The 19,774-nt window shown below is 42.7% G+C and overlaps 1 protein-coding gene across 1 annotated transcript in view; it reads left to right on the forward strand.

Annotated features, from left to right (window-relative positions):
• LOC109968891 (chloride channel protein 1-like) overlaps positions 1–17,510 on the forward strand; it is a 45,497-nt gene extending 27,987 nt beyond the window's left edge. The window contains exons 16-29 of the mRNA XM_020615448.1: positions 972–1,041; positions 2,002–2,112; positions 2,984–3,197; positions 3,643–3,776; positions 4,014–4,105; positions 4,380–4,451; positions 4,734–4,821; positions 6,998–7,080; positions 9,454–9,498; positions 10,641–10,745; positions 13,088–13,174; positions 13,703–14,174; positions 16,345–16,444; positions 17,105–17,510. Coding sequence (XP_020471104.1) covers positions 972–1,041; positions 2,002–2,112; positions 2,984–3,197; positions 3,643–3,776; positions 4,014–4,105; positions 4,380–4,451; positions 4,734–4,821; positions 6,998–7,080; positions 9,454–9,498; positions 10,641–10,745; positions 13,088–13,174; positions 13,703–14,174; positions 16,345–16,433 — 1,662 coding nt within the window. The 3' untranslated portion in view covers positions 16,434–16,444; positions 17,105–17,510. The remainder of the gene's footprint in view (positions 1–971; positions 1,042–2,001; positions 2,113–2,983; positions 3,198–3,642; positions 3,777–4,013; positions 4,106–4,379; positions 4,452–4,733; positions 4,822–6,997; positions 7,081–9,453; positions 9,499–10,640; positions 10,746–13,087; positions 13,175–13,702; positions 14,175–16,344; positions 16,445–17,104) is intronic.
• Positions 17,511–19,774: the final 2,264 nt, after the last annotated feature.

The raw sequence follows: 19,774 nt of genomic DNA on the forward strand, positions 1-19,774 counted from the left end.
TTCAAGGAGGGGGAAGAGGCCCCGGGGAAGACCCAGGACACGCTGGAGGGACTATGTCTCTCGGCTGGCCTGGGAACGCCCCGGCATTCCCCCGGAGGAGCTGGAGGAAGTGTCTGGAGAGAGGGAGGTCTGGGCATTTTTGCTTAGACTGCTGCCCCCGCGACCCGGTCCCGGATAAGCGGAAGAAAATGGATGGATGGATGGAGACTCATTTGCTAGTTGAACAGAGATGTGTCACACTGATGAAAGGTTAAAAAGTTAGAAAGTCTTGTACCCTCTCTGTACTATATGTAGTACAAAGTACTATGTATGTATGTATGTATGGTTGACCCTGCCTCTTGCCCAGTGTCAGCTGTTGTTATTCCATGTTAGCTAAGAGGCTAACATCTTTAGCTTACTAACATAGTGTGGGATGCAGTTGTCATTAGATAAAAATGACAAAGATATGTTGCTGGTTTCTGTGATAGACTGGCGACCTGTCCAGGGTTGACCCTGCCTCTTGCCCAGTGTCAGCTTGGATTGGCTCAAGCCCCCCTGTGACCCTCATCAGGATGAGCAGTATAGATAATGGATGGGTGGATGTTGCTGGTTTTGCTGGGAAATGGAAGTGGAGGATGATGGTGTTTGGCAACTTAACAGAATTTGACTTTGGTCAAATGTGTGTGTAGGAAGGTCACTTTCTCAGCAGGTGTAGCTGCTAGTCATCTGAGTTACTCTAGTCATCTGCCCCTACAGTGGTTGTCGGGAGCCTCATGTGGGATACAGAAGCTTTCGTTTTCCCAGTGTGCCATTTATTATGAAAAGTGTTCTGTCTGGTGTGATATGGAGACTATCAGTGTGGCGCTATGCAGAAACACACAGATGCTGCATCCAGGTCTACTAATGGTTGAAGAACACCCTGTCGTATGAAATTCAAATAATGGCTCACAGACCAATATTTTAAATAGTGTCGCACATGTCTTGTTCTACAGTTCTGGATGTCTGCAGTGGCCACCACCATGCCCATTCCATCTGGAGCCTTCATGCCCGTCTTCATACTGGGTGAGGACACATTCTTTGAGCCTGCGTGATGTTGACTATAGTAGTATCCTTTTGGTGTGGCGTTTGTGATTATTATTATTAAGTGATGAAGCATAATTTCAGTGATTAGCAGTTGAAATCATGAGGTATCCTGTAGTTGCATGGTTAACTGTGCTGCCTCAGTTCCATAAAACCAGACTGATTGTACGCCAAGTTCCTGAAAACTGTTTCTTATTATTCACAACAGCATTTTAGGAATTGGTGTTTATTTGAAGTAGTTTGCAGTTCATCTCTTGTTTTTGTTTAGTGACTTGCTTAGAGCATGACCTTTACCAGTGCTTCGCTTAAAATATTCATTATTACCTGCTGTAAACAACTTCGGATGAATAAATTCAGCTCCAGAGATGGTGGGTCCAATTGTGCATGTGCACACAATGTGTGGGTATTTCTTGATGATTTTAAAATGGGGCCTTTTGTGCTGTCGCACATTACAGTTGCAGAAAGCATAAAAGTTTTATAAACTCTTTAAACGAGGCCATTACATGTTTCTTTCTTGCAGGGGAGATGTTTTGGTCAGTGTTAGGGGTTCTCTGTCCACCATCTAAAGAAGGTGGAAATAGGCAAACAAATACCTAAAATACGGAGTAACAAAGCGGCATTTTGTATTTCTTGGCTTTTTGTTGCAGATAGGATGTTGCTTTCTGTGCAGCCTCATTTTCTCTGGCTTCTTGGCTTTTACTGAAGAGCAGAGTCATGGAGACACTGATGTCTTCAGTTCAGTTGCTCTGGTGATATCAATCACTCAGAAATGCCGTTAAAGGCAGAGGCTGACAGATTTATTGGTCATTGGTTTGTTTGTCTGCATTATTCATGCAGATGCCTCATAATTCATGCCATTAAGTATTCACATTTAAATGTCAGTTATTAAATTCTTGTGCAGTAAAGCAGCAGTTTGAAAGGATTTTTTTTTGCCTCTTGCAGGAGCTGCCTTCGGACGGCTGGTGGGAGAGATCATGGCCACCCTGTTTCCTCATGGGATTGTGTTTGACGGCATCCTTTATCGCATCATCCCTGGAGGGTACGCGGTCATTGGTTAGTCTCCCTCTCCTCCTCTCCTTAGTTTCAGTGTGTCTGCAAGTGCACCTTTTGTTCACCTTCCTTCAGCCTCATTTTATGACTAGTTGTTGCAGAGTTTGAGAACCTGAGACCTAACATTGTATAATGCTACCAAGGCACATTCTCTCACTGCCTCACCCCATCCTTCTCTTTCTCTTCCTGAACTCAGACTCCTGCAGCCTCAGCTCGTCAGCAGTGGTCAAGATGTCCCCTCCCTACTCTGCTCTCATTTCTGTTCCTCCTCTTTTCTCAACCTCTCTGGCCCTCCAGTTGTTGCTTGTTGTCCTCCCCAACTAAATCTTCCCCAAATCCCATCCCTTTTTGTCCTTCTGTCTCCTCCTCTTCTCCATCAGAGCATGTGGTTGCTTTGTTCGGACAGTTAAATGTCACTGTGGGTTCCCTCTGCTGTCCTCACCTCAGCCTTTGACCCAGAAACAAGGTCTTCCTTCAGTCCGCCTTCCTCTTTTCACCCTGCTTCCTTCTTTCCTTCCTTTCTCCTTCCCTTCCTTCTCATTGTTTCATCCTGTTTATTCTTCTGTTATTGCAGACCAAAACTGATCTGTGTGGAGTGAGGAGGAGCGTGTATCATTCCTCAAATAAATACCTGAAACAAACAGAAATGCCATATATTCATCATGATTTCTACGCCTTTTTTCCAATCTTTTGAGCTTGGACTGGCACACTGTGCACCCTCTTCCTCTGCAGTGTTTTAATGGCACCCAGCTGGAATATTAGCACCACTGCCTTTGTTTCAACAAAGTGCACATTCGTTCACATTGTTTTTCGCCAAGTTTTGGAAAATTTTGTTGAAATTTTCACTATTTGGATGTAAACCATTTTCTGACAGGAGCAGCAGCGATGACCGGTGCAGTGACTCACACAGTGTCCACGGCGGTTATCTGCTTTGAGCTGACTGGCCAGATCTCCCACATCCTGCCCATGATGGTGGCAGTGATCCTGGCCAACATGGTGGCCCAGGGTCTGCAGCCCTCCCTGTACGACTCCATCATCCAGGTCAAGAAGCTGCCATACCTGCCGGAGCTCGGCTTCGGACACATGAGGTTTGTGCTGAGTTCACACATCAGGTGTTTTCATCAGGGGTAATAACAGTGGCCCTCCTCCGCTGCGGTGCTGCCAATTCAGTGTTTAGAAGATGGCTTTGTTCTTGCAGCTTCAGGCAGGAAAAAATAAACAAGCATTTATTTGAAAAATTAGGAGTTTAAACAAATACACTTGAAATTACGGCAAGAGCCAAATGAAAGGATTTCCAATTTGGATTTTTCAGATCAGGAGTCTTCTAATAACACTGGACCTTCGAGATGTACATGTGCAGTGTCAGTTTTAAACACTGAAACATGCAATTTGTCCTTCCACTTAATGATAGGGTAGTTTGCTTGTAGAGTGCTCTGTGGGTGCCTCTTTGTTTCACAGTGTAATTTGCACATATTCCTTGGAAATGTGTAAACGTCAGTAGTTTCTGTCTTTGTCTGTGTGGCCGCCCCACAGCCAGTACAACATTTTTGTCGAAGACATCATGGTGAGGAAGGTGAAGTTCATATCGTCTCGGTCGACCTACAGAGAAGTCAAACTCCTGCTGGACTCCTCCTCACTCAAATCAATCCCGCTGGTCGACTCAAAAGGTAAAGAGTTAACTAATCCTAAAAAACTAAACGGACTGAAAAATTAGGTGAAAGGCAAATCTTAGTTTTGCTACCTTTTGTACCACTAAGCTACACAGATCAAAATACTAGTCTCCAAGTTTAAACTTCATGTATGTGAAGAATAATTTTGTCAATGTATCAATCAAACCAACACGGTAGTGCAGTCGCTGTTGAACTCTGTGTGGTAGGCCACGTAATTTTTCCTCCTGCTTCCAGATTCTATGATCCTCCTGGGCAGCATTGACAGGTTGGAGCTTCTGGCTCTCTGTGATTGGTGGTTGTCACCGGAGAGAAGGCTCCTGATGCAGGTGAGGGTATGTCTTGTACAAGTTGAAATGTTTTGGCAGCATGAAGAGGACCCATGCAAACTGGAAGCACTAAAATGAGATATGTAAATATTGTTTTATGTAAGGCTGCTGCCATCTGGCTGAAACCTAAAAGTAGAAACATCAAATCTGTGTGTCAGATTTGTTATTAGTGTTTAAGCTGAGTGAGGTCACACAACTTATGATAAAGCACAAGTGTTAAACGTAGTGCTGTGGTTTGGAGTTCACACTGATTTCAGTTTTGATGTGATGACAGCAGCAGTCTCAGAGACACAGCTGGGAGTCCTTGGCCTTTGTAGATGAGGAGGAAGAGGAGGATGGACAAAAGGTGGGGCTCTGATTTCTCACATTGGTTTTCAAGCCGTTAGTGTTCTTTCCATTTTCAGGGTTAACAGTAGAAGATGGATAATAACGTGCTGGCTTGCTGCTCTGTGGCCATCTCTCTCCAGTTTAACTCTATGTTTTTATCAGCTTTTTGAAGGCACTACAACTTGTTTTTAGTGTAAACCATCGCTGACTCATATTAAAACATTCTTTTATTATCTTATGCAATTTGTTTAGGAAAGTGCTTTATTAATGAGGTTTAAGAAGCACTTCTTGTTGTGTGCAGGGCACTCCGGTGCAGGAGGAGAGGAACGGTCCCCTGCCTCCCCCAAAACCCCAGGAGCCTTCCTCAAATCACACTGCTCCTGGTCCTGGTGAGATGAGAGCACACTCCATTTCTGGGCACATTTTTATTTTGTCTTGTTCTTTTTTTATGGAGACATAATAGCCATTTATCTCTAAAAAAAACAAATATACTACCACCGCTGTTGCTGTTTGCACTATCTGCTTCTGGGGGAAGGAATGAGTGGAATTACCACAGAATGTAATAAAAGCATGGGCAGCTTCCTCCAGGTCAGCGAAGGACACAGGCCTTATTTGCTCCAGTTTGCCGTCTTGTGAACCCTCAAATCAGGTTTCTGCTGAAGTGCCGCCCTAATGTCGAGTCTAATGTGAAAACTAATTTCTGGTCTCTCTTCCTTCGCTCTCTTTCACCTTTGGGCTTGTGACATAGAGGCAAGGGTGGGAAACGGATGCCTAATGGGGCTTGTCATAGTAATATTGGTTTCTTCAGACAGGTTTTGTCCAATAGAGTGATGTAATAGGATTTATTCTTTGCCTTGTCTCCTCTACTTCACCTCAAAAGAATGTCAACTGCTGTGACTAAGTATTTAGTCAGAGCCCAGATGGTGTGTGGAGCTCACCAGGTTCTCATAAGTGTTAAGTGCATCAGAGCCCAGAGGAGACAAACACATCTTGTTGGTAAAGGAGAAACAGAAATAAACGGTCCAAATGTTAATCAACGTTAACACAACAACCCACCATGACCCATGCATTTTAGCTATGTAATGAACTATGTCTCTTCTTGTGAATGTGTCACTTTGCTTAAAGAAGCCTGTGGTGTGTTTGACAGTTGGCCATGTTGACATATATATATGATGGACATGGCATCACCATTTCCCTCCGCTATGCAAAAATGAAGCCACAATATTGTGAATATGGCGGCTGCCATCTAAGAAAAATTTATTTGATTTGTACTTTGAGTTTTTATTGTCTCGTGTCCCATCCACTTTATGACCTATACTGCAGCCAGCCACCAGGGGGCGATTGTTTCGCGGTGGTTTTATAAATGGTTGATGGTCGGCCCTGTTCAGCAGTGTTTTGATGAGCGAGTGACCATTTTGTTGGATTTTATTCATCTAATATGCACACAAGTGTGAACTAGAAAACGGTTTTTGCTTCTGTTTCATGAGTGAATCAAAACTAGCGTGATTTGTTTTGTTTTATTCAGAGTGGGTTTTCTGGGGTTTAGTTCATAGTGAGAGACATCTCATCACATCTCCCTAATATGGATCTATATATGTGAACGCAATGCAAGATGCAAAATATTTGAAATATAAGGGCGGCTGTGGCTCAGGAGGTAGAGCGACTGTCCCCTAACTGGAAGGTCAGGGGTTTGATCCCCGTTTCCCCAGTCCACATGTCGAAGTGTTCCTGGGAAAGACGCTGAACCCCAAGTTTCTGGCTGATGGCCAGAGCTGCGCCTTGCAGGAACAGTGCCACCATCGGTGTGTGAGAGTTGGTGCCGCAAACGACTGCCTCAGTTCTGTGCTGGAGATAAATTCCTTGTGCGTGTAACATACTTGGCCAATAACAGTGACTATCGTTTTCGGCCAGAAGGTGAATTCAGCTTCAAATACACACACAATGTGTTTAGTGAGAAACACTAAATATAAAGTAACTGTATAAAAAAAACTCCATAGGCTACATATAATTATAACATGTCTAGTCATCTCATCCTCTTTATAAGAACCAACATTTGAATATAGAGGAGCAGAAGCCCTACAGTCAGCTCTGCCCTGCAGCTACCTAGATGTTTTCACTATATAAACACTTAAAACCAAACCTGTTTTTTAACTTGCCTGCCTTTCACACTGTTTTCCAAATTGACTCGAACATAGTTGTTTGTCTGTGACCTCAACAGATGTCAAACGATTGAGATGAATAACATTACCACTCTAACAGGACTGAGGGAGGATTTGGCAGCATAGCCATGCAAGTAACCAGATGGTGTGTGTGTGTGTGTGTGTGTGTGTGTGTGTGTGTGTAGCTATTGTGGCATAGTAAACTCCTCAGTAGCCTGTCACACACAACAACAGACCGTCTTCTCAGTGAAATGGTATCCAGGCAACAACAATAAAGGGTTGCTCGGGTTGTCAGTCTCTTAAACCCTCCATTTGCAGTCGGGGTGTTCTCTCCACAAGCCTTGAATTTTCCTGCATGTCTATAATTTATTGACTTTCACCTGCTACATCTCTTTCTTTGTGGCAGGAAAAGGTCCTCTGCAGTCTGTGAGGAAAACACTCAGGAATCTGTTCACGTCTAAGAACAGACAGACAGAAGGACAGTCACAGGTGTGTACACTTCTTAATCTGTCTTCCTAAGCACAGGTATGTGTGCACTTGTGCTAAAGCTGCAGAAAGCATTGTGTCTCTCAGTATGTTGGCAGTATTGTTCACTTCCATCTTTTTATGTTTAGAGAGAGAGTGAGAGATTCTGTTACAGTAGCTCAGCAAGGATGATTTACATAAAAGGTTTAAATAAAGGAGCCAACAAATGCTTGCAGTAATATACACACTGAAGATAAGCAAACAGTATATATGTAAACAGTACACAATGCTAAACACTGTGCTGCGTGCAAGTCTGGTGGATCATGTCCTAGGAACAGTATATTAAAGTACATCAACAGCTAGATTTTTAGATAACTGGAGATCTCTGTCCTGACACAGCAGAAGGTCAGTGGGCAATGTTAGGGTAGTCAGGAGGATAATCTTCCTGCAGCGCTCTCTGCCAAGTTGCTCCACAGTTTGACCAGTAGATTGTGGAGGGGATTTGATGTCTTCTCCATGATGTCTGTTGTCAAGGTGCACTCCCAATATTTGTAGCTCTCCATCACCTCCACCTGGTCAATGAGATCCAAGATGGTGTTTGACCTAGTCCTAGTCCTCCTGAAGTCCACGGCCATCAACTTGGTCTTGGCCACACTCAGTAGCAGGTGGTTGTTTCCACACTACACCACAAAGCTTTCCACCAGGTCAGGTAGTTTGTATCCTCCCCACCGCTGACACAAACTTGAGTAGATGGCAGGACTCAAGGATGTACTGAAGGTCAGAGGTGTACCAGCTGAAGAGGAAAGGTGAGAGGACAGTCTGGAGTGGTGCTCCTGTGCTGCTGAGACACGTCGCTGCAGTCGCACAGACTGTGGTCTGTCCGTCAGGTAGTGGTCCAGGAGGTTGTGGAGGAATCGGCCTGTATCTTCAGGAGCTTCTCTCTTAGCAGGACAAGCTTGGTTGTGTTAAAGGCACTGGAGAAGTCAAATACAGTACATACCTGTTTATTTTGTCTTTGTAAATCTCTGTGCCCTTTCTTCTGTTCAGGTAACTGTTTAGAGATGTCGGGAATGCAGCCAAGAAATTTTCAACTGCATTATGATCCTTTTGAAATGCAGATAACTCCCCGTCCTTTTTCCAGCGCCATCCCAAAACCATGTCCTCACACCGGCACTGCTAGAATATAAATATGTGTACATCATTTTTTTGTAGGGTGAATTTATCATTATGGGGTCTGCTTTCTATTCAGGCAGATAAACACTTATCTGATTGACAGAGGCACATGAATACACAACTGCGTCCTTGTCCTCAGACAAACTCCCCAAAGTCAAGTATCTTTCTCCTCTTTTATGGAGGCCAGACACTGGAGGCAGAGTTATTATTCTGCTTGGCGGTGAGCCTGGCTCACAGGGAAAGCAATACATGTTGTCTGTTTATATGAGCAGCAATGAAAACCTCATTGGAAATGAGCATGGGCTTGTAAACTTGAAAGATTAGAATTTGATTTCTGTTGTGCCCACTGCTTCTGTTTCTGCCTCCAGGAGCCCTGTCCTGCATGTGGCATGGGTAAAATCTGACTGTGAATTAGATATTTGTCTACAATACAGCCACTGATGACAGGGAACATTGAGCTTTATTATCGTTGATCCTTGTGTTAGTATAATTGATGGTTGCAGTGACAATAAGAAAGATAAAGCAGACATGCAGTTATAGATTCGCCCAAGTGAGAGTCGACTAACAAGAGAACATGCCAGCTCTTTCATTCAGTTGTTTGTGTGACTGCTTGACAACAAAAAAAAGTTTGCTCCCTGGACATAGAAACCTCACAGCTGTTGCATTCTCTGAGCAAGGAGACATGCAGCTCCTTATAAAGTAGACATGCAGTTATAGATTCGCCCAAGTGAGAGTCGACTAACAAGAGAACATGCCAGCTCTTTCATTCAGTTTGTGTGACTGCTTGACAAAAAAAGGTTTGCTCCCTGGACATAGAAACCTCACAGGAGACAACATTTTTGTTGCTTGAAGGTCAGAAGCAGCCGGTCTGCCTAGACGGGGAGTGAATGAAGGAAGCATTGCTACAGAATTCAGTTTCACAAAACAGGTCACAGGCCTTGATTTCACCTCCTGCATCCAGTGTACTCACAAAGCTGCTGGATGTGCACAGCAACCCGATAACAAAAAATGTGTTACTGAAATTTGTCAGATTCAATCTAAGATATTTCTTGATTAGATTCTTAAGAGTCTTAAGATGTGATTTGAATATGGATGGAGAGATTCAGATGAAGGTTTCCTGTTCCCGAGGTGACATCCATTCTGTCACGGAAGTAACGGGATGTTTGTGTAAAATCTCTCTTACACGTCTCATCTCTTGTCTGTCTCTTCTGTTTCTGCCTCCAGGAGCCCTGTCCTCCTCCTCTGTCAGACACAATGACACCAGAAGAGGTACAGTAAAAGAGGAGAGATGTACACTTCCATGATTTTACAGAAATGTTTAATTGTGATAAAATACAGGCACATCTGTGTTAAGTCACTAGACTTTGAGTCCAACGTGAGTCCTCTGCATACAAGTCCAAGTCACTGAGTTGGACCTTCTTTCCACCTGCTGTGAAAAACAGTCCTTTTTCACGGTGATAAAATACTGGCACATCTGTGATAAGTCACTAGTCCAACGTGAGTCCTCTGCATACAAGTCCAAGTCACTGAGTTGGACCTTCTTTCCACCTGCTGTGAAAAACAGTCCTTTTAAAAATGATTCACACAAGGTTTGGACTGTTTTTCAAAGCTGTTGGCACCACAGGCAAAACCTAATTTTCCTCGGTTGTATTGTGGTGGCAGTAAAAATCTTAGACACAAAGCCAGGGAATATAAAACCAAACCTATCAGCAGGACTAGGTATTTGGGGACATATACTTTTGATTCCTAAAAAAGTGAACGTTAGATTTTAAAATATCAGAAATGACAAGCGTAACCTGTATCTGTCAGCTTTATGAACTGACATTCATTTAAAAACACATTTTCAGGTTGGCATTAAGATAATTGCAGCTGTTCTAAGCACATTTCTGTGTGAACCTTTTTATTCTGAGTTGTGTCCCTCTCAGCATTTATCAGTTAACTGTTTCCCTTTTTACTATTTCTGATTTTCTCCTTGCCAAAACTGGTGCTGCCAAGACAGACAGGACCGTTAAAACAGTTCAAACGAATGCTTTACAGTTTACTGACATCACCCTGTAAATCCTACATGACTGCTGCCCCTGTCAGAGCAGGCTATAGCAGGTAAAATCCATAGAGAGGCTAAAAGGCTAAAAGACATCCTAAATTGCAGAGTGGAAACTGGTGACATGCAAGGACACAGCACAGGGTTTCAAGGATTTTCACAGCTGCAAAACTGCTCAGTGGCTGCTAACTGCCAGCCACACACACACATTCACGCTCAGTGCTGATAACTGTTGTACAGACCTTATGGGTAACTGTATATATCACGCATAAAACCAAATCCTGATGTGTCCCTCTGACTGACGAGAACGACTCTGGACTTATGCCGGTCTGTTCACCTCTGTGACCTTGCTCCTTATTTGCCGCTGTAGGTCAAAGCCTGGGAAGAGGCAGAGATGGACAAGCCGATGGAAATAGATGAGATTCGAATTGACCCGTCGCCTTTCCAGCTGGTTGAGAGAACATCATTACACAAGGTTGGTGGAGAAAGCCCCTTACCTACTGACAAGATGAAGCCAATATTATATAACACATTTAGAAATTATTTTTATAGACTCATTTCTTCCATGGTAAATTTGGAAATTTCTCAACAAGGAAAAAAAATTCTCTTTGCTTTCTTTGAAGGTCATTTGAAGGGCTCTGTAATTTCTCTGGGGACGTGCAGTGGCCGTGAATTTGCTTCTGAAACCAGTACTGATTTATGCTCACCACCGTTCTCAGTGGAAACATCTATCACATTAGTCCTTGTAACCACTTGTAAACACCAGGCACCTCTTCACTTAGCAGCTACAGTAAGTGGCACCTGATAGGAGGCTGTGCTCGAGCTTATTCAACAACTTCATACCCAATGTCATTTGGTACGTCTTTGGAGTGTATCATTTAAAACGGCAAAAGATCTCAAGCGAGCATAAAAATATTCTAAGAAGCAAAGAAAATATTGTGTGTTTCTTCCATTTTCATTCACATATATTATGTATTGGATTATATTTTTCATGAGATGACTTGGGCCGATAGCCTGCAGTCGATTTTACAGCCAAGTATAAATTCACTGAAGACAAGTGTCTGTTTTTCTGTAACAGGTATTATACCAGCAAAGAAGCGTATAAATAAAGTTGACCACCTTGAGCAGTCGTCAAGTGTTTTATTGATGCTGCCACATTCAGCTCCTTAACTTGTTTACTTCAGTTACATCTCATTCAGCTGGGCATGTGGATAACCTTGACAGAGGGGTAATGGTACATGAAAAACAGACTGGAGATTTATTCACTCAGACACAGCTGCCTTTAATTCTTTGACTGAAGATTAAAATCTTATTTACAGTAGTCAGGAGGCAGAGGGGTGGTTACATAAACGCCCAAACTTTTATATGTGACAGTCGTGCCTGTTGGCTTCAGATGGAGTTTTCATTCATCAACTGTCGGCGTGAGGCAAGCTTCCATTTTAAAACCATTTTTTGTGCCATGCAGGCAAACAAAAGAAGCACCCACATCTTTTGCTTCACAATTCATGTACCTCCTGTCAGTGGATCAGTACAAACCCAGAGGTGGCTCGATCAAACACAGCAGTTGGTCGGGGAGTGGGGGCTGTTCAGTCTGGTCCATATTTAATTTCATATTCACTGTGTGTAACACGATGGAGTTTCTGGTTGTTGAGTTTGATTGGAGATGCTGCTGCTGGAGCCACGGATGTTGCTCATTTCACAGAAAGCATACATGAAACTTGACTCGTTAACCCACCCAAACCAAAAATCAGCTCAAGTGCTGCAGCTGTACTCAGCTGCTGAGATCAGATGAAATGCTGGTGATCTAACCATAAGTTTTGCTTTAGTCCACAGTGTTGTGCAAAAGTTTACATCCTAGTGTGTTTGATTTACTTTACCACTGTAATCAGCTGCTTGTAAAACTCAGTCACACTTAGCTGGTCAGGAAGAATCTGCAACTGTTCTAATTCAGCCACTCGAAAGTAGGTGAGTGGTGGTTTTCTGTTGCAGTAAATGTAATGTGAGGTTTCAACTGAGGCCAACTTCACATGGTGATGCAGCCAAACACTTAAGAGAATAGTTGTTGAAATATTTTTAGTTCATTTCAAAATTTTCTGTAGTGTTTGAGGGAAGCAAATTGAATTTAATCACCTCAGTTCAATTAGTTTCCATATTTCCTGTATTTAGCCTTATTTTGTGCCATCAGAGTTCATATCCCAGGGTTGTGTCTTTACCAGCCAAACATCCCGTGTATGTCTGAGCTGATTTTAACAGCACGCTGTAAATTTGCTGCCTATTGATGTTGAGTGCTTTTACGTGCACATTATAATCCCAGTAATATGTTTCCACTTTCCTTCCGCAGTATTTTCTGTATTGTGCAATCAAATGAGAAGTCTGAAGGTGATCCAGGTTTTGCAGGACGCTGGTTTCACTAGTTGTGCAGGGAGCTTGTTCCATTACAGTAGATTTTATTATTTTCGTTATCAGTGTAATTTCATTCTCATGGTAATATCAGGATGCTCTGCTCATTCATGTGTAAAAGGGCCTTTTGATCGAGATGTGCTGATGCATACAAAGAGTTCATCCACAGTGTGACCTTAATCAGAGCATGATCTGAATACTTTGTGCATGGAAACGCACTCGAGGATGACTTCTTCTTTCTGTGGTTCACCCGGAGCCTTGGGCCAGTCTGCTATGACCTCATTGTCTCTGTGACCGTGTCAGCTAAGCACAGAGCCTGGAAACTGTCTGGAGCTGCAGACGGATGTACACAGGCTGTGCTGCTGTGGGAAGTGCACGTTTGTTGTGTTTTTACTTGTGTCCTTTCTGTCTCCACAGACTCACACTTTATTCTCACTGCTGGGGCTTAGTCATGCTTATGTGACCAGTATCGGCAAACTGGTGGGGGTGGTGGCACTGAAAGAGGTAGGAAACGTCATTTCTGCTTTTTTCTGTCTAAACCCAAACTCTCCCTGTTGAAATTCACCTGAAACACAAAGCTAAGCTGTAAATGAAATTAGTCCCATTGATCTAAGTCCAAAAAAACCCTCTTCCTTTTTTTAAATACTCAACTTTTAGACGTCTTCCCTCGTCTCTTGTCTGTGGAGGGGGAAAAAATCCAATGGTTTTTACTCCTGATTTGCTTGGACTAAGCTTTGTGAATTATGTGTTATGTGTGTTTTGTTAGCATAATCAATATCCCCTCTGTACGTCTCGGCTCTCTTGGATTTACTTCATTCCTTCTGTCTTTGTCTCTATCTCTGCCTCTTGTGTCGCTCCTCTGCCCTTTTACTTTCATTTTTTCACTTGCTTTAATCGTTTCCTCCGCCCTATCAATTTCTTTTTTCTTTCTCTCCTTTGTCCCCTGCTTCCTATTTTCTTTTGCTCTTATGTTTCTGCCTCTTTCTTAACATTCTCCCCTTGGTGTTATCTCCTCGTCCATTCCTCCTCCAGCTCCAAAAAGCCATCGAGGGTTCCACACGCTCCGGTGTCCGACTCCGCCCTCCGCTTGCCAGCCTTCGCGACATCAACAACCACAACTCAGTCTCTAAACCTCCACCTTCTTCTGCCACTGCTCCTTCCTCTTCAACCTCCACTTCTTCTCCCTCAATTCCAACCGCTCAACAGACTTCCTCCTCTTCCCCCCCTCAGCACCGCCATCAGTACCATCATCATCATCACCATGAGAATGAAACGGAGGTGTGGATCGAGGACTTGACGAAGGAGGTGGAGGAGAGCAGCGGCGGCGGAAGTGCTAGCAGCAGCAGCGCCGGAGCTTGCAGTAGGAGTTGCAGCAACCTCACCCTTCCCCCCTCCTCCACTCCTCCCCCAGTCCCTCCCTCCTCCACTCCTCCCCCTCCCTCTCCTTCTTCCTCCCCCATCCTGTCCTCCACCCTGAGGCCTGTACAGGGACTGCTTGAGCAAGGTGAAGAAAGCGATGATGAGCCAATGGTTTAGATTCAACGAGTGATGGTTATGTTTTTTATAATGGGAAACTTTTTTAAATGTGTGAGTTATTTCTTCTTTTCTTAACTTGTTGTTGTGGTCTGTGGACACCCTTTTACCTCTTCTTGTCAGCATGTAGGTAGAAGAAAGGTTTCAGAGCAAACTGTGTGTTTGCTTGAAGCTCTGCCAAACTGCACATTTTCTCTTTATGAAGACACTTTATCCCGTCCTTACCGACTGTCTGCTCATCTTACTGACCTTCACCCTATGTCTTTGCTCTGGTCACCATGAAGTCTGTCTTTCCTCATTGAGCTCTGTTTTTTTTTTTTTTCTACTTTTTTTTCCTCACTTCCTCCTCCTTTTCTTTTTCACATGTAGTCTTGAGAGTTGGCAGTTTCCTCCATGATTTGCTTTGTCACAGTGGAAAAGCATCCAGAACTGCATTAAGACCATTATGCCAACTAAAGCTCACCACTAAAAGCCCCAAAATAATTAAATTGTTAGTGGCTCTTTAGATGAATTATACACATCTGTCCCAGTACTTCCTGAACAACACACATTAGTGTTGCCCTCCAACCCCTGCCAAGTTGCCCTGTGCTTTCTGATCTTTTGTGCCTTTAAAAAGGTTTTTATTGGGTGATGTGCTATTGATTTTTTTATTATTATTATTATTATTATTATTTGTCTTTTTAAACAAACAACAGACCATCTGGTTAACAGTCTACTGTGGAAGGCTGGCCAAAGCCCCCAAATGAGCTCCAAACTGTGCGCTGACCTTGTGGATGCAGCCTCAGAGCTCATTGCATCACTGAAGTTGGCTGAAGTTGACTGGCGACAGCCAGACCCGCTCAGATCCTGGAGATTTTGTGTCCCATTAACTCTTAATGAGGGTGCCTCTAAAATTTTTCAAAAGTCCCACCTGACTAGGAGTATTAATGTTACAAAAGAGCTGTAAACAAGTATTCAACACACAAACTTTTCATCTCGGTATCTGACTAAACCAGTGACAATAACAGACTGACGTTCATCATGATAGTGAATGACAGCTGACATTTTGTTATTGGATGTTAAAAGAAGCTGATGTATGTTGACAGGGAAATATGTGCTAATTAATGCATTAATTAGTGTAATGAAGGACCTCATTATCACAGCTATTTAATGTGGACCTGTCAAGTTGATTATTACTGGACATGAAGCTGTTCATGTCGGGCTTGGTGGCTACACAGTATAACCGCTGCAGTGCAAATACTGAAGGTTAGTGCACAACTGAAATGTGACTCAACCTCTCTCATAATCTACACCTGGCTCCAAAACAGCTGCATTTTCCAGTTGTTTTGTGTTTGTCTTTGCTTCTACAGCACCACCTGAAGTTAAACTGAACAACTAAAACACAGAAAGTGACCAAAATGAGCTATTGTGGTTAACACGTCGGCAAACAATTAGGCACAGTATGAACCACAGCACTCAACCGTACCAGTTTATGAGCAACTGGAAATCCAAAACGATGAACTAAAAAAAGGCTAAAAGTTCTGTAGAGGTGCAGAGCTGGTGATATTTCCTGCCAGGTTCAGCACTACAATTGACGCATTACACACAGCCTTGCGATTCTGTGTTAAAGTAAAAAGAACAAAGTGTCCAGAGTTAAAAGGATCGGTCACCGACCATCTAACCTTTTAGTGGATGTCTGGAATGTGAATTCTGTTAATGAATACACCATCTCCAACTCGGTTCCTGCTAATGATGCTGTGCATATAAAGGCTTAGTTGGTGTGAAGAGCTGCTCAGAGACTATATTAATGATTGTATTTATATGTTGAACTTTGTGTGCACCCTTCCTTTTCATTTATCACTTCATCTCCTCTCGTTATCCCCTGGACTCAGTTTCTCAGGTGCTGCCTTAAAAGTCTTTAAATCTACAGATTAAACATATTTTACTTTGTCTGTGTGAATAAAACTGTGTCTGATTCTTAAGAACGGCCTGTACTGGTCTAAATGCTGATTTCTGGCTGTGGTATTAATCTTATCTTGTAGCTGAGTCAAATGTCATCTCAATTTATAAAACAGTGAACACTGTAGCTAAATAAAGTTTTATTAAGTGAAATGTTTTAATTTCGTTGCCCTTGTGTTGGAATTTGACCTTTATTTATCCAGGTCGGCCTCGTTGTAAAGGCAGACCAGGGCGGAAACACTTTTTAACTGAAAGCTTTCACCTTTATTCAACCTCCTGGACCCAAAACTGAACACAGTCAAGGTAGAGTAGAAATATTCTTTGTTTCAGCAGTTATGGAAGATTATTCACAATATTTACATTTTTCCACAGATGCCAGTGACAATTTTTAGGTTTTAATACAACCTGAAATTCAGAGCTTAGTAATCTCGGATATGTAACTGTTGTAAGGCAAACGGTTACCAGACTGTAGCTCCGTCACTTTTGAGTTAATGGTTTCATAAGTGTTGTGTAAAGGACTATAGATGAGCACAAAGTTAAATGCCTTGTGTTCACTTTCACTGCAACTCACACAAAAACAGTTAAATAGTACCTAAATAATTTGATTGTCATCTTAAACTTCATTTGTGACGGGGTTTTTCCCTTGTTTTTTAGAGTAGGTGAAGCTTGTTCCGATTATTGTTTTTGGGGTGTTGCTCTTCTCCACACACTCTGCAGTGAGGGAAATGAAAATGATGGTTATCTGGTTTTGTAAGAAAACTTTGCCATTAACTGGCTGGCACAGACTCTGCAGAAGTATGTGAACACCCAAGTATAATTATACAAGACTGCAGTCATCACTTCAACTCAAAAAGTGCTTTAATTTTTTGGTGTCCATCGTTTTGTATAATGAGGTTTCACTTGTTTAAAGCTCTGGATCCTCAGATATGATCTGAGTGTCTCTCGTATTTATTTGATTTACAGGATGAAATCTCAGAGCAAAAGGACGACAAGCGGAGGGCAGATGATTATCGCAACAATTGGGGCATTCAGGTCTTGATCACTGGAGTGTAAGAGTGAATCGCCCCCTCCAGCAGCTGTAGCTAGAGGCTTTTTAAAGACGTTAGAAATTGTGTCACAGTAATGCTTCATTTGTTTGTGTCATTTTGTGCTTTCCGACTTGTCTGACTTTAGAACTGATGCAGAGTCATGACGGATATTGTTATACTAACGTCTCGATTTCTAGTCTTTGTCTTATTGAACTCAAAACCACTGACTACGGCCATGTACCTTCATTTGAAGTCACTATTTTCTTTTCAAGGATCTCTGAGCTGGATTTTGATGTTAAAGTAGCACATGATCACAAACGCACTGCTGGCCACTTAAGTTTATGAAACTACAAGACAGGAGCCTTCGTAAGAACACAAGTGGAGAGTAGCACTTGAACAACAAGGTCACTCCTCTGCCTCCAGACAGTGACGAAGATTTAACATGGTTCAGTTTAATGAATAAAGCTATTGTGGTTCTCAGCACAGTTACTGTTCTAGTAGGATTGATGACTACAAGAAAACTAGCACAGCTCTAGAAACAATACTCTCTGACCTTCACACTGCAGCTTGAGGACCTTTTATGAGTTTAGGACATGAGAGCGACTTGGTTAGAAATAGGATCATATAAAGGGGATTTAAGCCTCAGTAGATGCTGCTGCTGTGTGTTACTGTAGTGTGTATGTCAACAAATGTATGTGCTCCTGTAGCACTGTCAGTACATTATTTTCTCTAGAGTTGGGAAGTAAGGAACAAAAACTGTATTCAAGTAGATTTTTCAGGTATTTCTACTTGAGTATTTTTCTGACCACTTTTTACTTCTACTCCTTACATTGTAACACAAGTATCTGTACTCACAAGCAGCATCAGCTAATGTGAGCCAGGCCTCGCAAAAAAGAGATCTCAGAAGAGCTACGATCAGGAGCTGTTGATTTGCTGAGCCGGTTAACATCTCTGTTCATGAGTCAACCATACGCAGAATACCGAACAGGCGTGGTATTCATGACAGAACACCATGGAGGAAGCCACTGCTCTCCAAAAACAACACTGCAGCAGCCAAAGACCACCCTGACCCTCCACGGAACTACAAGAAAAAAAATACTGTGTGGACAGATGAAACCAAGGCACAACTGTCTGGGAAGAACACAAAGCACTACATACGGCATGAAAAGACAACTGTGTGTCAGCATGAAAACATCATCCCAACAGTGAAGTACAGTGGAGGAACATCATGATGTGGGGCTGCCTCTGGACCTGGACCACTTGCTACTGTAGAGAAAAAATGAATTCCCCTGTTTATCCAGGTGTCCTACAGGATAATGTCAGGGTGGCTGTCGGCTAGCTGAAGCTCAGAATAGGCTGGGTGATGCAGCAGGACAATGGCGGTAAACATCAGAGTAACTATCCTACCGAATGGCTTCAGAGACACAGAATCCTCCTTTTGGAGCAGCTCGGTCAGAGCCCAGATCTCAACCCAATAGAGACACTCTGGAATGACCTGAAGACGTTCACACCAGACGTCCTAGGAATATGGCTGAGCTGAAGCAGCTCTCTCAGGAAGACTGGTCCAAAGCTCCTCCTGAACATTGTGCAGGTCTGATCCACAGCTACAGGAATCGCTGGCTGGAGGATGTTGTTGCCAAAAGTGGTTCAACCAGTTATTAAAACACTGTTGTTATGATGTTGTCCGCCATCACTGTGTATGTTTAATGGGTGTGCTCAAAGACCAGAAAGATCAGGACTGTTTTATCAGCTTAGAAATATTGTTTGACATTTGTGAAGATCAGATCACATTTCATAATCAATTTATGCAGAAAACTGGCAAATTGCAAACAGGGCTGTGACTTTGTCTTGAGTATGTGTACTGTTTTATTTTATTTGAAGTTGGAATGGTTTAATAATATTGGAAATACAGTATATGAATATGATGTGAGGTTCACTTAGGTTTGAACAGAGACTGGTAGAAATGTCCTTCGAAGAGCTCCTTTTATGTAACGGTTTGAATAGTACTTCTACTTTTACCAGAGTTTGTTTTTACACAGGTAGCTGTATTTCTACTTAGCAACAAATGTGTGTACTTTTGCCACCTCTGGTCATCTGGTCCTTAATTTTCAAAAAGGCTGCTTTAGGGTTAAGGTTTGAATTAGGCCAGTGTTAATGTTTGGTTAGATGCAGCACATTTTCATGATGGTCATCACAAGACTACAAATACAGACGTGCGTGTGTATGAACAGAACAGCACCAAGAAGAATCTGTTTCCCAGAATATATGTATTTTACACACAAACAAAGCTACATTCATACATACATACACACTGTACATACATACATGCATTCTTACATCCATACAAATACATGTCAGTTTATTGGATTTTTTTTCTTTTATTATAAAGTTCCCAAAGTTAATCACCTATGGTCATGAACTTTGGGTCATGGCCGAAAGTGTAAGATGCTGGATACAGGCGGCCGAAATGAGCTTTCTCCCCAGGGCGGCCGGGCGCACCCTTAGAGATAGGGTGAGGAGCTCGGTCACCCGGGAGGAGCTCAGAGTAGAACCGCTGCTCCTCCACATCGAGAGGAGCCAGCTGAGGTGGCTCGGGCATCTGTTT

Source organism: Monopterus albus, unplaced genomic scaffold (genome assembly GCF_001952655.1).
Source record: "Monopterus albus unplaced genomic scaffold, M_albus_1.0 scaffold165.1, whole genome shotgun sequence".
NCBI classification, from domain to species: Eukaryota; Metazoa; Chordata; class Actinopteri; order Synbranchiformes; family Synbranchidae; genus Monopterus; species Monopterus albus.